At 61.5% G+C, this 14,127-nt stretch overlaps 8 protein-coding genes across 8 annotated transcripts; 4 read left to right on the forward strand and 4 right to left on the reverse strand.

The window, feature by feature from the left end:
- Positions 1-58: 58 nt before the first annotated feature.
- RHTO_05263 (protein phosphatase 2C family protein) lies at positions 59-2,400 on the forward strand (the record flags this gene model as incomplete). Its single annotated transcript, XM_016418925.1, has 6 exons — positions 59-303; positions 562-1,359; positions 1,458-1,653; positions 1,714-1,862; positions 1,925-2,225; positions 2,287-2,400. 6 exons carry the CDS (start codon positions 59-61, stop codon positions 2,398-2,400), a joined length of 1,803 nt encoding a protein of 600 aa, XP_016270219.1.
- Positions 2,401-2,659: 259 nt separating this feature from the next.
- RHTO_05264 (succinyl-CoA synthetase beta subunit) lies at positions 2,660-4,628 on the reverse strand (the record flags this gene model as incomplete). The annotated part of the gene is made up of 10 exons (XM_016418926.1): positions 2,660-2,691; positions 2,762-2,925; positions 2,991-3,274; positions 3,382-3,667; positions 3,729-3,838; positions 3,903-3,993; positions 4,053-4,158; positions 4,221-4,293; positions 4,384-4,452; positions 4,581-4,628. 10 exons carry the CDS (start codon positions 4,626-4,628, stop codon positions 2,660-2,662), a joined length of 1,263 nt encoding a protein of 420 aa, XP_016270220.1.
- A 300-nt stretch (positions 4,629-4,928) lies between these two features.
- On the reverse strand, positions 4,929-6,648 carry RHTO_05265 (myo-inositol 2-dehydrogenase; the record flags this gene model as incomplete). Its single annotated transcript, XM_016418927.1, has 9 exons — positions 4,929-5,153; positions 5,210-5,578; positions 5,692-5,718; positions 5,781-5,897; positions 5,984-6,048; positions 6,107-6,155; positions 6,216-6,279; positions 6,348-6,475; positions 6,598-6,648. 9 exons carry the CDS (start codon positions 6,646-6,648, stop codon positions 4,929-4,931), a joined length of 1,095 nt encoding a protein of 364 aa, XP_016270221.1.
- A 385-nt stretch (positions 6,649-7,033) lies between these two features.
- RHTO_05266 (DnaJ family protein) lies at positions 7,034-8,400 on the reverse strand (the record flags this gene model as incomplete). The annotated part of the gene is made up of 5 exons (XM_016418928.1): positions 7,034-7,350; positions 7,458-7,930; positions 8,033-8,111; positions 8,184-8,269; positions 8,345-8,400. 5 exons carry the CDS (start codon positions 8,398-8,400, stop codon positions 7,034-7,036), a joined length of 1,011 nt encoding a protein of 336 aa, XP_016270222.1.
- A 317-nt stretch (positions 8,401-8,717) lies between these two features.
- RHTO_05267 (uncharacterized protein) lies at positions 8,718-9,698 on the forward strand (the record flags this gene model as incomplete). Its single annotated transcript, XM_016418929.1, has 2 exons — positions 8,718-8,736; positions 8,920-9,698. 2 exons carry the CDS (start codon positions 8,718-8,720, stop codon positions 9,696-9,698), a joined length of 798 nt encoding a protein of 265 aa, XP_016270223.1.
- Positions 9,699-10,398: 700 nt separating this feature from the next.
- Positions 10,399-11,440, forward strand: RHTO_05268 (uncharacterized protein; the record flags this gene model as incomplete). Its single annotated transcript, XM_016418930.1, has 7 exons — positions 10,399-10,516; positions 10,598-10,666; positions 10,734-10,882; positions 10,989-11,046; positions 11,133-11,184; positions 11,249-11,294; positions 11,378-11,440. The coding sequence occupies 7 exons, from the start codon at positions 10,399-10,401 to the stop codon at positions 11,438-11,440; spliced, it is 555 nt and encodes a 184-aa protein (XP_016270224.1).
- Positions 11,441-11,692: 252 nt separating this feature from the next.
- RHTO_05269 (prefoldin subunit 2) lies at positions 11,693-12,408 on the reverse strand (the record flags this gene model as incomplete). The annotated part of the gene is made up of 6 exons (XM_016418931.1): positions 11,693-11,712; positions 11,772-11,808; positions 11,882-12,059; positions 12,128-12,165; positions 12,234-12,286; positions 12,372-12,408. 6 exons carry the CDS (start codon positions 12,406-12,408, stop codon positions 11,693-11,695), a joined length of 363 nt encoding a protein of 120 aa, XP_016270225.1.
- A 245-nt stretch (positions 12,409-12,653) lies between these two features.
- On the forward strand, positions 12,654-13,956 carry RHTO_05270 (NADH dehydrogenase (ubiquinone) Fe-S protein 8; the record flags this gene model as incomplete). Its single annotated transcript, XM_016418932.1, has 10 exons — positions 12,654-12,921; positions 12,984-13,006; positions 13,096-13,103; positions 13,173-13,201; positions 13,267-13,344; positions 13,403-13,527; positions 13,605-13,644; positions 13,705-13,770; positions 13,830-13,883; positions 13,946-13,956. The coding sequence occupies 10 exons, from the start codon at positions 12,654-12,656 to the stop codon at positions 13,954-13,956; spliced, it is 702 nt and encodes a 233-aa protein (XP_016270226.1).
- Positions 13,957-14,127: the final 171 nt, after the last annotated feature.

Consider the following 14,127-nt stretch of genomic DNA (forward strand, 5'->3'; position numbering starts at 1 on the left):
CAAGTCGTCTCCGACGTTCGTCTCCTCCTCTTCTTCCCTTCATCGACGACGGCGCGCCATGCCCTCGCCCCGCTTGAGACCGTTCGTTGGCTCGTTGAGACCGCTCTTTACTCCCTTGCAACCCCAGCTACGCCGCTACTCGACTCCATCGACTCCAGTCGCCCGCCGTTCGCTGGTTGACATCGCTCTCATCGGGGTCGCTGGAGCAAGCGCAGTGGGCTGGATGGTCTGGCGCAACAGAACGAAGGAGGAGGAAGTTGTCGAAGGCGACGCAGCGAGCTTTACAATTCCTGTTCTCGCGCAGTGAGTCTCTTCTCTCCTGAGCAAGGTGGGGCTTGCGTCACAAAGCGCGGCAAGGGCGACTGCCGGCGTGTCAAGAGCAGGGTGACGCTCTCAGCACAGGCCCGGATGAGCTGCGGGTTCACGGAGCTGACGAGAGGACCGTCACTCCTTTTCGATGCCTCACCCTCGAGGAGGATCGGATCGAGCAATCCGGCTGGAAGGGGGCGGCAGGTCTCCGCACACGATCAGCGTACTGAACAGAGCTACGTCTCCACGCAGAACCGGCACACCCGGCACAAAAACCCTCACCCGCCTAACCCCGTCCGAAACGAACGCTCGCTTGAAGGAGAACGAGGCATCGTTCGCTGTCCAGCGACGAAACAATCCCGTCATCAGGTACGACACCAACAACCTCGCATCCAACTCGCCCATCGAAGACGACTCGTGCTGCGTCATCCTCGAGCGAGACCACTCGAGCAAAGTTCAAGGCGACCTCATCTTCTTCGGCGTTTTTGACGGACACGGCGGCTGGCAGACCTCTCGACTACTTTCCTCGTCGCTCGTCTCGTACGTCGCGAAGGAGCTAGACCTCGTCTTCCGCGGCTCCGACACCTACCTCTCCCTCCTTGACCCAAAACCCACTCCCTCCGGCTCGTCCCTCTGGTCCCTCTTCGGCGGCAAATCGAACGACGCGCCGAAACCCCAGCTCGACGTGCACGACCCGATCATGCAGCAAGCGATCAAGAACGCCTTTGGCAAGATGGACCAGGAAATCGTCTCGGCGCCTATCCGGCTACTCGAAAAGCTGCAGAAGGAGGGCAAGCTGCCGGACATGAAGCAGGGCGGGATCGGGATCGAGCAGTCTGAGGCGCTCAATACGCTCTTGCCGGCGCTGAGCGGCAGCTGCGCGTTGTTGGCGTTCCTGGATGCGGGGAGGAACAAGCTGCATGTCGCGTGTACGGGTGATTCGAGGGCGGTGATGGGTGTCTGGGTACCGGACGGTCAGGGCGGAGGTCAATGGCGGGTCGAGCCCTTGAGCGAGGATCAAACTGGGCGAAACCCGTCAGAAGTCGCTCGGTGCGTTCGCGGGTCATCCTTCTCGGCGTCATGGGCTTGCCATGTAGCTAGTGTTCATTCGGTTGCTGCCAGCCGTACTGACATTTCCCGACTCGCAGTGTCCAGAGCGAACACCCCGCGAACGAAGTCGACACCGTCATCAGCCGCGGACGCGTGCTCGGCGGTCTCGAGCCGACGAGGGCGTTTGGCGACGCGCGCTACAAGTGGCCGCCTGGGACGCAGCAGAAGCTCGCGAACGCCTTCCACCCTGGTTCCGTCCGCGGTCCGCCTCGAAACTACCACACGCCTCCATACGTGCGTTCGCGTCTCTTCGGTTCGTCCACTGTCAACGAGCTTACCACACGTTCTTCGCAGGTTACCGCAACGCCCGAAGTCGTCACGGTCGACCTTTCCGCGGAACGCCCGAAGCGAGCCCGAAAGTCGATCGGCTCGTTCCTCCCCGTCTCCAGCCCTGAGGAACCTCCCGCAACCCGCTTCATCGTCCTGGCGACAGACGGGCTCTAGTGCGTTGCGCTCCCTCACTTCCCAGTTTCGTCCTTCCCGCTCACACGCTCGTTCCCCGCAGCGACCGACTGGACAACCAGGAGATTGTCTCACTCGTCGGCGCCCACCTCTGCGGCTTGCGCGGCGACCAGACTCGCCAAGCCGTCCTCTCGAACTCGGTCGACCCAACCGCGGTTTCCGGCCCGCACAACTCGCACGCGCCACGGCAGCAGCCTACGCGCGGAGAGGGCGAGGTGTTCACGTTCGAGGATGGGAATCTGGCGACGCACTTGATTCGGAACTCGCTGGGCGGGGCGAAGAGGGAGCAGGTTTCGGTTCTGTTGAGTGTGCCGGCGCCGCTGAGTCGGAGGTACCGCGACGATGCGAGTCGCTCTTTCTCTCCTTTCTATTTTTGTCGACACTGACCGCTGTCTGCATGCGCAGATCACCTGCACGGTCATCCTCCTCGGCGACGCGTCCAAGGACGGCGAGGGGGGCAGCGGCGGCGTGTACAGGCGCGAGGAAGGGTTCGAGACGCCTCTCAAGGCCAAGCTGTAACGACTGAACGTGTATCGCTCCGAGCGGAACAGGCTGTGACCATGCGAGGAGCTGCGGCCGAAGCAGCGTACGGACAGGTTCGCTCCGCACGATCTCGACTCGCTGATGGCGAGCGCATCGCGCGACATCATGTACCGAATCGAGTGTTGCACGCCACCGTCCCTGAAAGTTGTATCACAGCTGGCCCGGCGATATGGAAAAGAGGAAGAGAAGGAGATGTAGCGGGAACAGAAGAAGGGGATATCGAGCAGCGATGTGCTTATTGGGCGGCCTTGACGGCAGCGGCAGCGGCTGTGTGGGAGTGACGGGTCAGCGTATCAACAACAATACGGGACGAAGCCATTGGGAAGAGCGAACGCACCCTCGTCAAGGTTGTCGTAGGCAAAGATCTTCATCTTCGAGTTGCGGATGAGCTCCTTGGCCTCCTGCTCCTTGGTGCCTTGCAGGCGAACGATGAGGGGGATGGTCATCTCCAACTCCTTCGCCGCCATGATGATGCCCTCGGCGATAACGTCGCAGCGCATGCTGAGGGAAGCGCGCACACGGGTCAGCGGGTCTGTGCGGACGGGAGAGAGCCACTGCTGACTCACATGCCACCAAAGATGTTGACAAAGATCGACTTGACAGCGCCGTCCGCAAGCAAGAGCTCGAACGCCTTCTTGACCGCTTCGGCCGTCGCTCCTCCACCGACGTCGAGGAAGTTGGCGGGCGAACCGCCCTGGAGGTTCAGGACGTCCATGGTGGCCATGGCGAGACCGGCGCCGTTGACGAGGCAGCCGATCGAGCCGTCGAGCTTGATGAAGTTGAGGCCGTACTTGGCCGCCTCGACCTCGGACGACGCCTCCTGCGTCAGGTCGCGGAGCTTGAAGACGTCCTGTGCGAGCGTGATCCCAAGTAAGCGCAGCGTCGACGCACTTCAGGACGCTTTTCACCTCGGCGGGAGGCGGAATCGTCCAGCGTGAACGATCGAGGAGTGCGCACCTGCTGCCTGAACTCGGCGTTCTCGTCAAAGCCCAACTTCGCGTCCATGCAGAGCACATCGCCGCCCTCGACCTCGGCAAGCGGGTTGATCTCGACCTGGGTCGCGTCCTTCTCCTTGAAGAGCTTGTACAGGTTGATGAAGATGTTGGCCGCCTTCTCCTGCGACTCGGGCTTGAACTCGAGCTTCTTGGCAATGTCCAAAGCGAGCTCCTTTGAGAGACCCTCCTCGAAGGGAATGGGGGTGGTGACAATGGCCGAAGGGTCGTCGCGCGCAACGTCCTCGATGCTGTCGCGGGGCGGGAGCGTCAGCAAACAGATCGCTGGGGATCCTTGCGAGCCTGACGCACTTCATACCGCCCTGACGAGACGCAACGAGGGCGGGACCGCCGAGGCCGCGGTCGTTGAGGATGGCGACGTAGTACTCGTGCGTGGGGTTTCGTCGCTCGGCAAGCATGATCTGTGCACACACGAGGCGTCAGCATTGGCTGTCGAAGTCGCGATGGGGACTCGAGACAACACACAGCGTTACAGATGCGGCCCGCGGCGCCCGTCTGCTTGGTGATGAGCTTGTGGCCGATCATCTGAGACGCGTACTTCTCCGCCTGCTCCGGGCTGTACGAGAACGGGCGTTAGGACAGCTGGCGGAGGAAGGGAAGCGAGCTAATACGCACGAGTCGACCATCTGGACACCACCCTTGAGACCGTTCGGGCCGTCAAAGTGACCCTTTCCGCGACCGCCAGCGAGCACCTGTGCTTTGATGACGAGCTTGTCGGCGCCTGTGTGCGTACAGACGGTCAGCACGAACGAAGGAGCCCTGTCAGAGGGAATGTGCCCTCACCGAAGTTCTGCGCGACCTCCTTTGCCTCGCTCGCCGAGAATGCCGCCTTTGATTTGGGGGTCGGTACATCGTACTGAAAGCGTTGCCGAAGCGGGTCAGCGTCCACGGTGCGAGTGAGGCCCGCAAAGGAGCTCGTCACGTTCGGGGAGATGAGAGGACGCACCTGGTTGAGGAGGTTCATCGAGAGGTACTCGTGGATGCTGAGGTTGCGGCGCTGGTTGGCGACAGAAGGCTGCGTGTCATGGCAGTCACAGCGCACAAGCAAGGCGAGCAGGAGGGTCAGTACGCTGTGAGCGGTTCGGAGAGGGCCGGTCGAGGACGAGCGGGTGAACGCATCGAGGCGGGACAAGCGTGGCTGACCTTGAGCGCCTTTGAGCGGGTTGCTGTGCGGAAGCTGGACGCGAACATGGCTGCGCAATGTCGAGGAGTGACGAGGACGAACGAGGACACCAGCGGAGGACTGCACTTCCGGGTTGGCATCGTCCACTCCGCTCGATTCTCGCTGTTCGATGGTCTATGTGCTGCTTCGAAATGCTACAAGTGTCTACAACTGGTCCCGCCAGCTTCCGCCAACCCGCACGCTCCAACCGCGGCACTGTCCTCCTCGAGGCCGACTTGGCTGGCCTGGACGTGCCAATGTCGTCTCCTAGGCGATACCTGCTGCTCGAGCGCGGTCTACTACTCGGTCCTTACCCACGAGACCCACGCCTAGTTCACCAACGCCGTCATGACCATCTCAAACACCCCCAACTCCTTCTCCGCATCCTTCGGATCCGTTTTGACCGGCTTGCCATGCACGACCGCCTCATACAGCTGCTCAAGCTCGAGCGTGTAGGCGTCCTTGTATGTGGGGCGGATCGTGCGCGAGGAATAGTGGCCGGAGGAATCGGTTTCCTTGATCTCGAGCGTGATGGGCAGGCCTTTGACGTAGGGCTGCACGGCCGGCGGTCAGCTACGAGCTGAGATTCCTGAGTTAGGGAGCTGCGCACCGTGTCGTACGCCAGCTTCAGCCGCTTGTTATCCCCAAACACCTCGATATGCGCATCAAAGTCCGCAACTTCATCAATACCCGTCTCGTACTTCGCCGTAAAGTCGCCATAGTCAAACAGCGCCGAGATGAATGGCGTAGCGTCGCCCTGCGACCGAGTCGCAGCGATACACCGTTTAGGCACGCCAAAGAGTTCACGCATCGCAGAGAGGTCGTGCGAGCCGAGTGAGCCGAGGAGGCGGTAGGTCGCGACCTCGCGCTCTGATTTGGCTTGGGATGGAGAGAGGGCGGAGTTGGCGATCTTGCGGGCGCGGGAGAGGCGGTCGGAGGAGGCGTCGGCGGGAAAGTCGGAGAAGGTGACGGGGAAGGACTGCGGATTTGAGTGCGGTCTTAGCTATCCCTACAACGAACAAGCATGCTCCGCGGCACTACGAGAAAGCGAGGGCAAGGGGCAGGAAGCGAAGCAGAGAAAGCGAGACGCACGCCTGACTGGTTGACGAAGAAGTGGTTCTTCCAATCCACCACGATTAGCGGGCTGCTCGGCGGAAAGAAAGTCGCAAGAAGGAGCCCACATGCCCAATGATGTCCCGCACAGTCACGTAGCGGATCTTGTTGACGCTCTTGAGCTCCTCCTTCATCCGCTCGAAGGCGCCTGCATAGCGTCGCATGTAGCCGACGAAGATGACGACCTGTACCCTCGTCGACAATCGTCAGCTCGTGCAGCCCAGGACACGAGTTGAGCGCTATAGCGGGGCCCGGGAGGACGACAGCGCACCTTGTTCCGTTCTTGCGCGTCGATGATAGCCTGCGCGTCTTCCCGCGTCAAAGCCATCGGTTTCTCTGCATCATCGAGACTCCATGAGTGACAGTCGAGCTCTAAAGAGGAGAGGCGACGCACCAATGAAGACGTGCTTGCCAGCATCTGCTGCGGCAACAGCGTGCGAAGCCTGTCCATCGCGACACGTCCAGTTCTTCGACGTTCCTACGACTTGAAAGTTTTAACGCACATGGTACTCGTCTGCGGAGAGCACGAAAACGACGTCCACCTCCGGATCCTTGACGAGTTGCGTGCTGTCCGAGCCGCAAAACTGCGTGTCAGCGTCGCCTGTCCTGTCCAATTCAGAGTCCCCTCAACTGACATGTTGCTGTACGTCTTCTCGGTTCCGAATTTGGTCGCGCAATGCTGCAAGAGGCCGGGGGAGACGTCGCAAAGGGCCGTGACTTTGTAGAGGTGCGAGAGGAGGGCGAGCGTTGGCAGGTGGGTGGTCTGTAGGATATCAAGGCGTCAGCGTCGTATGCTCCTGAATGTCATCTCCCTTCACGTGTCACTCTTGCGCCCGTCAAGAGTCTGCACTCCGTCGGATCCAGCGAAAAGGAGGACGGACGCACCTGAGCGACCTCACCGCACCCGACGATGCCAATGCGCAGAACAGGAGCCATCAGTCCTCGAGTCGAGCAGCACAAGCCAGCAACCTGAACGAGCGAGAGGAAGGCGAGTGCAGCGAATGACGCTGGACGCCCCACAGGCGTGCGCGAACGAGGGCGAGCATTACAAAGTAAATTGTAATCACCGAATAGAAAGCCAGCTTGAGGGGGGGGGCGCGGGAGAAGCTGTCTCAGATCGAGATGCGAGAAGCGAGCAGGCGAGAGGCGGAGCAGGAGGAGCGGCGAGACGGAGCTCGCTGGCGATATGCTGAGGCATGTAGCTCGATAGCGGGTAGAAGAGCGCCTCGCAAAAGCCAAACGAAGAAGCGCTGTCGCGCATGCTTTTTCCCGAGGCCACACCTCTTCAGTCTACGTACTCGTCGCCTCGCCTCGTCCCGCTCTATGCCTCCTTCTTGGCCGCCGAAGGACGGGGCACCGTCTTCCTCCTCCTGCCACCAACCTTGCCCATGCCCTCAATCCCCCTGCCCTGCTTCTTCCCGCCCTCCTCTCCTCCGCTAGTCGCCTCCTCGCCGCTCGTCGCGCCCGCCTCGTCCGCCGAGACGGTAGGCTTGCGGTAGGTCTTCTTCGGGCCGGTGGACTTCTTTGCCGCGAGCGAGGTGGAGGAGGGAGAGTAGCCGAGACGCTGAAGGACGAGGCGGGGGAGCCAGGTGTCGCGGAGGGCGGGCTTGACCGCGAGGTCCTCTGTCAGAAGGTTCTCTGCGGGGATGCGAGAGTCAGCTCGCACCAAGCTAGACAAACGGGAGGAAGCCGGCTGCAAGCCCAGTGGCAGGCCCCGAAGAGCCGGGCAGGCCAAGCGGACGCACCCTTCCTGTTCTCGACGATGAAGACGTTCTCGCCCTCCACGACCATCTCGATCGTGCTGCCGGGCGGCGTGGGCTTGCCGTTGTTGACGCCAGGCATGCCAAGCGGGTCACCCTGGTCGCTCGTCTTGACCTTGAGTTTCTTCTTCCCCTGCTGCGGCTTCTTCGTCGGGCCCCACGCCGCCTCGAGCGCCTGCGTCCTGAACGCCGCGATGCGCATCTTGCTCAAACGGAATGAGAGGTACAGGAAGACATAGTGGATGAAGATGGAGAAGACGGTGAGGCCCGCGACGACGGCGCCGAGTCCGGGGCGGTACCGCGAGTAGTAGTAGCCCGTGCCGCGCCAGCGCGGAACGCCGTTCTCGTGGAAGTGGTCGTAGCGCTTGCGCTTCTCGGCGTCGCGTAGGATCTCGGCGATCACGCCCAGGCGGGCGAAGCGGTCCGCGACCTTCTTGTTGTTGGGGTTCTTGTCGGGGCTGCGGGTGCGAGAAGTGACGTTGGAAGCGAGTCGAGTCAGCCAATGGACGAGAGTTGTGGCCTGAGCGAAAGAGACGCCAGCGCAAAGAAAGAGAACGCACTGCAACTCGAGCGAGCGCTTGCGGATGGCCTTGTTGAGCGCCTTCTCGTCGACCGCCTTGGTGACATTGAGGTACGAGTCTGCACGAGTGGAACAAGTGCTGAGGGTCAGCTCCGCCGCACGCGACCTGAGGGTGAGAGGGCGACACGCACAGAAGTTGGTTCCCTTGCCCTCTGCAGCCTCGAGCGCAGACACCAGGTCAAAGATCTCGTGGTCTTCTGCAGTCCAGGCGAGCGCCCTGCGTCCCACGGTCGGAAACACACGCGCAAGGTCAGCGAGACGCGTCGACGAGATGGGGAGGTGGAGGGCGCACGGAGAAGCGAGGGCGGCGAAGGCAGCTGCGCCGGCGAGCAGTGGAGTCAAGCGCATCCTGGAAGAGTCTGACTGGCTCACAGCAGCGAGTGCCGTTGAGTGAGGAGGAGAGCCTCGCGGTCGATGGGTTGGATGCGTACACTCACCTCGACATCGCCAGAGCCTGCTTCTGGACCGCTTGAGTGACCTGCTGGGCTGCGTTGGACCGTTCTCTGCACGCCGCACGCTCCTCCCGCTCGAAGCAGCCCGTCTCGTCTCGTTCCCGTCGCCCCACCTTCCATCTCGCTCGCTCTTCTCACACCCCATCGCACGCGCCGGCGAGGGCATCAGGAGACTTGTCAAATTGCAGCTGTCACGGTAGACAGGCAGATAGGATGCTCACGCAGGGCGACGGTGCGTTTCCCCTCTCTCGACCGCGGGTTCGGCTATCTTTGGGATCGCGAGGCGCGCAGGAATAGCCAGGCGAGGTGCGATAGAGCGAAGGCAGCGTTCAGGACTCTATGGGCAGGACGATGGGAAGAAGCGAAGGGCGACGGAGAAGACCAAACTGACCTCGCTCTCCTCGCACGCCTGCAGTCGTCCGCCTCTTCACGAAACCCGAACCTCCCCCTCAGCAAATCGCCTTCTCCATCCTGCACGCCTACACATGGTCGAAAGCGCGGCGAGGCAACCTTCCCTCCGAGATCCTCGGCAAGCTCCTCTCCATCGTCCGCAAGCTGCACCAGAAAGGCGGCCATGCCCTCTCGCCCAACTCGCCTATCCTCGCCGCGTTCGAGGCGATCAAGACGCAGTTGATGGCTGTCAATCGCAAGTGGCTGCAGATGGGCGCGCAGGCGTTTGGTCCGCTTGGAGCGATTGGAGCGACGGGAGGACACCCAGACGCGAAGTGGGCGTGGACGAAAGCGACAGACGGGCTGGTGAAAGACTTTCCCGACGGCGACGGATCAGGGGCGATGGGATGGGTACCGGGCGAGCTGGACGCAGGACGAATTGTCGGACCCGAGTTTACCGACTCGGCGGATCCCTTCGCGTCGCTGTATCGCAACGGCCAAATCCCGCCTACCGACGTCGACTTGAATGCACCGCCAGGGTACGACGGTCCGCCTCAGCCGGACGACGAGGTGGTGCAGGCGCTCAACGACCGGATCAGGGACGACGCAGCCGGCGTGCACACGCCAAATCGGGATTCGGTCGACGAGGACGCACTGCGGCATCGAGTTGGCGGGTCGACCAGTCCATCGCCGCCGCGGGATCACATTGACGAGGGTGCGGCACACCTTGCACGGCTGCGCCGGCTCAAGGAGGAGAAGGAGGCCCAGGAGGCAGCGCGGGAACAGTCGGCCGTCAAGACGTGACGGGTGTGTTCTCCTGCGCGTCACGCTATTATACAGAATTGAGAATTGCACCAACAGGAGCTGCGCTTTGGACGACAAGTCGCAACTACGAGGACAACGCCGGCCGGAAACTTATCCCCTCTCTTGTTGTCGGTATCATTACCCGCCCTGCGCCCACATTTCTTCTATGTTATCTCGCAACGAAGCATCGACTGACCCACTTCAAGCACAAGGGCTCCCGCTCTCGTCTCGAGCACCTTTCGATCCGGCGAAGAGACCTGCTTCCGCTCCGCTGCTTCCGAGCGGCTCGCTCCTTTCTGGACCGAGCTATTGTAGTCAACGAGTCCAATGGAGAGCTCTTTACCTTTAGCGGAACACTTCGCCCTCGAGACCCTTCCCCTTTCTTCACGCACAACCTGCGACTCCGCTCGTCTCGCTCAGGACTCCCGCTTGACTGGCCAAACTGCTTGCTTGCGATCCACTCTACATCGGACATCACTCGCCCGCTCCTCCCGCGTCTTCGCTCGTCTCACTCGGCGACCCCACACCGCCTCTTCCCGCCGTCAACCTCGTCTCTGGCCAGCTCCTCGCATTCTAATAGCCGGTGAGCAGGCCCACTTACTCATACAGAGCATTCGCACCGCTGACAGCTGCTCCGAACCCTCCAGTCGACCGTCTCTACGTCACCCACCTCCCCTCTTCTCCTCATCAGCCGAAAGAAATGGACAACCCCGTCAACGACATCCGCCGCGTCGTGAGCGAGCTGTGCGAGCCGGACGACGCGAGGGAGATGGTTGCCGCGGTGGACAAGTACTTCACGGACGACGCGAGGTTCATTTGTGCGTTGCGGAACGGCTTCTTTGCGGATCGTTCTGCTGCGGGAGGAGGAGGAGCCGCTAAGAGGGTATCCAATTGCGCAGACCCGCTTCTGAACTCTCCGAAGGGGTCCGGCAAGGAAGGCATCAAGGCGGCGTACAAGATGCTCCGCGGTCCGTCTCCCTCCTTCCTCCCTTTCTCCCCTCTCCTCTCTCTCCTGCTGACCCTTTCTCGACGCAGTCCTCAGCTACGGGCAGAAGTTCACCTTTCACGCTGTCGGCTTCGACCGCAAGAGCGTCAGCAAGGGCGTCGAGCGCCAAAAGGGCTTTCTCGACTTGACGGAGCACTTGAAGTTCAAGTTCATTCCATTGCCCGATAGGTTGAATCCGGTGAGCTCGCTGGTCAATTCTCTGCTGCGGCTCGAATCGCCTGAAGCGGCTCGCACGCGCTCTGGAGTGACCTTCGTCTTACGCTTCGTCTCCCCGCCGCACGCAGACGTTCCACATCCGGTTCCTCACCCGCGTCGACCTCGTCAAAGGCCACGACGACAAGTGTGCGTGTGCCCTCCGATCGCTCTTGGCAGAAGTGCCTTTCTATCGGGAGTTCTGCTGATCCATGCACCTTGGGCCGTCCGCACAGGGTACATCGAAAAGCAGGAAGACTCGCTGCCGAGCGACTACGGCTCGACTGGGTTCGTACTGCACCTCCCTGTCCCGCGGAAGAGACGTACTGACGAGCGAAGTTCGACCGCGCAGCCTCCGCCTCTTCCCGTTCGACGTCGAGATTTCCAACTTCATCAAGGTGCGCGTGCGCCCTCGCTAATCTTCCTTCGCTCGATGATGAGCTGCACGGTAGCTTATGATCTTGTGGCGCATTCCGCACAGTGGGTCACGGGCATGGGCACGCTCATCGTCGGCGGCACGCTCAACCGCTTCAACCTGCTCTGAGGGACGCAAGAGTTGCTCCTTCCCTCTCGACAATCTCTGGTAGACGCTTCGCTCCTTACTGTAGCCACCCCTTTGACTCCGCTTGCTTAGTCTCTCACGTTTCTCGTTCGTTGTGCATGTTGTAACGCATCGACTCTCGTCGGATCCCTCAACCCGCTTCGTGAGAGAGAGGATGTGCGCGAGTACTAGCGAGTTGCGGGGTTTGTACATGGTACAGATGCGGTGGAGGGTATCGAGGACGTCGAAGAGGGTTCATCGTTGGCGGATCACGACTGCAAACGATGGGGGTGGTCAGCTGGAGACGACAAAGCCGGAGGGAAGGTGAGCGCACTGTTGTTATCCCGCTGCCATTGCGCGAACGCCGATTCCTGCGCGGCCGAGCGAAAGAAAGGTAAGTATCTTCCCCTCGTCCGCAGCCTCGAAAACGCCCGCCAACCGCACCTTCGTCTTATACTGCCCCGTCAGCGTCTCCAATACCCCCTTGAGTTGCTCAAACTGTCCCTCAAGCTGGGGCAACACGTCCTTGACCGTCCGTTCGACCAGGACTCCGCCGACAAGGCGGAAACACTTTCGGTCGGGCGTGGATTGGTGCGCTTCTTGGAGGGTTTCGATGACGAGGCTGTGGTAGAAAGTGTGTGGGATGGTCAGAAAGTCGGAAAGAGCGGGAAGAGGAGGAGGGAGACAGACGAGTGCTCTTCTGCCTCTCGTTCGAGCTCCGTGATCTTCTGCAGGCAGCTCGAATAGGCGATCAGCGGGTTCTCCCGGTTAATATGAAGTCACTCGAGGTACGCACCTGCACCAACGCCTGCAACTCGCCCTGCCGCTGCCGCAACTGCACTGCGATCTCTGCGACGGGAAAGCGAGAGTGAGCGGGCGGGCGCGACACTCGGAGCTGGGCTGGACTACTAAGATGGCTCTGTGTAGTGCTCACCTTGGTCTGTCGGGGCCTTTGAGCCTGTGGAAGCCATGGGTGACGAGATGGACGAGGAGGAGAGGGTGGTGCGTGAGGAGGAGATGAAAGTTGACAACCTCGCTTGAAGACTGACGCGCACCTGGACAATTCCTGCGACACACTATTGAGTGGTACTGCAGCATTATCCAGCCAGTCTGTCGTAGTTGTGACTTCCCCTCGTCCTCACTGGCTCACCCTCATCGCCACCGCTCTCCCGCTCACCGCGCTCTGGTGCTCGCCTGGTCGACAGAGGGAACAGCTATGCAGGCTCAGATCGCACGCACGCTCGCAGGAGCAGCCGCGCCCCGCGCCGCCGCCGCCGTCACCGCCCGCTCGTTCGCTACCACCTCCGCCGCCCGCCTCGCGACACCCACGACCGGACCCGAGCAGGCAGGCAGGGCGCCGCCGCACTCCATGCCCGTCGAGAAGGCTCGCTACCAGACCGCCATCCAGACGCCCGACTACTCAAAGGGCCCCTCGGCGCTCGACAAGGCCGCCAGTCTCTTCTTCTTCTCCGAGATCGCTCGCGGTGCGTGCTGCCGTCCCGGTCCAGCTTACAGGCTTGCGCTGACCCGTGTTTGGGTTTCGCAGGTATGGCCGTTGTTTTGGAGCAGGTGCGCTCTGCCCGGAAGTGGCACCTCTTCGCTTGTTACGCTCGCTGACCTGTTCTTTCTGCGTGTTTGCTCTTGCTTGGTGACGACAGTTCTTCCGGTGCGTTGTGCGAAGCGGGGCGCGGCGCGGTGCTCGAACCTGAAGCTGACCTCGTTCCCCTTTCTCCAGCCCTCCCTACACGATCATGTACCCCTTCGGTTCGTCCCCCTCCCTCCCGCTCGCTCGATTCGAACAACGACTGACGCTCAGCTCGCGCTTGCAGAGAAAGGCCCGGTCTCGTCCCGCTTCCGTGGCGAACACGCCCTCCGCCGCTACGCCTCAGGCGAGGAGCGATGCATCGGTTCGTTCTGCTCCCGCTCCCTGCCACCCTTTTTATGCTGACAAGGTCCCACACACAGCCTGCAAGCTCTGCGAAGCCATCTGCCCCGCTCAGGCTATCACGATCGAGTCGGAGGCTCGCGAGGACGGCGCGAGGCGGACGACTCGGTACGACATCGACATGACCAAGTGCATTTACTGCGGCGTACGTTCGAGCTTGAGCTTCTGTTGGCATGATGCGAAGCGGCGTGCTGACGGTTTCGTTCTGCGCCCGACGAACAGTTCTGCCAGGAGGCTTGCCCGGTCGACGCCATCGTCGAGTGTGAGACCCCCTCCTCTCCCTTACACTTGCAGCACACATGCTGACCCGTCGAACCCGCAGCGCACAACACGGAGTACACGACCGAGACCCGCGAGGAGCTCCTCTACAACAAGGAGAAGCTGCTCGGTGCGTTTCGTCTTCCTACCTTCCCCTCTTGCTTTCGCTGATCGCAAATGTGTGCCCAGCGAATGGAGACCGCATGGAGGCTGAGCTCGCTGCTGCGATCCAGTCGGAGCACCGTGCGCCTCTTCCCGCCCTTTCCGCCCCCTTCGATGGTGCTGACGCCTCTTCCACCTTGCAGCCTACCGGTAAAAGCGCCATCGAACTCGCATCTAGCTCTCCGCGCGGTCGAAGGGTGAGGAGAGGGAGGCGGTTCGAGAGGCGGTAGATTCGAGGGTTTCCGAAATTCGACTTCTGCTTGTATTTACGTCTTTCGCGTCCTTGGGGGAGCTTTAGTGTGCTCTTGTGTTCTCAGAGCTGCTC

The sequence above is a fragment of the Rhodotorula toruloides genome (genome assembly GCF_000320785.1).
Source record: "Rhodotorula toruloides NP11 unplaced genomic scaffold Scaffold31, whole genome shotgun sequence".
Taxonomy (NCBI): domain Eukaryota; kingdom Fungi; phylum Basidiomycota; class Microbotryomycetes; order Sporidiobolales; family Sporidiobolaceae; genus Rhodotorula; species Rhodotorula toruloides.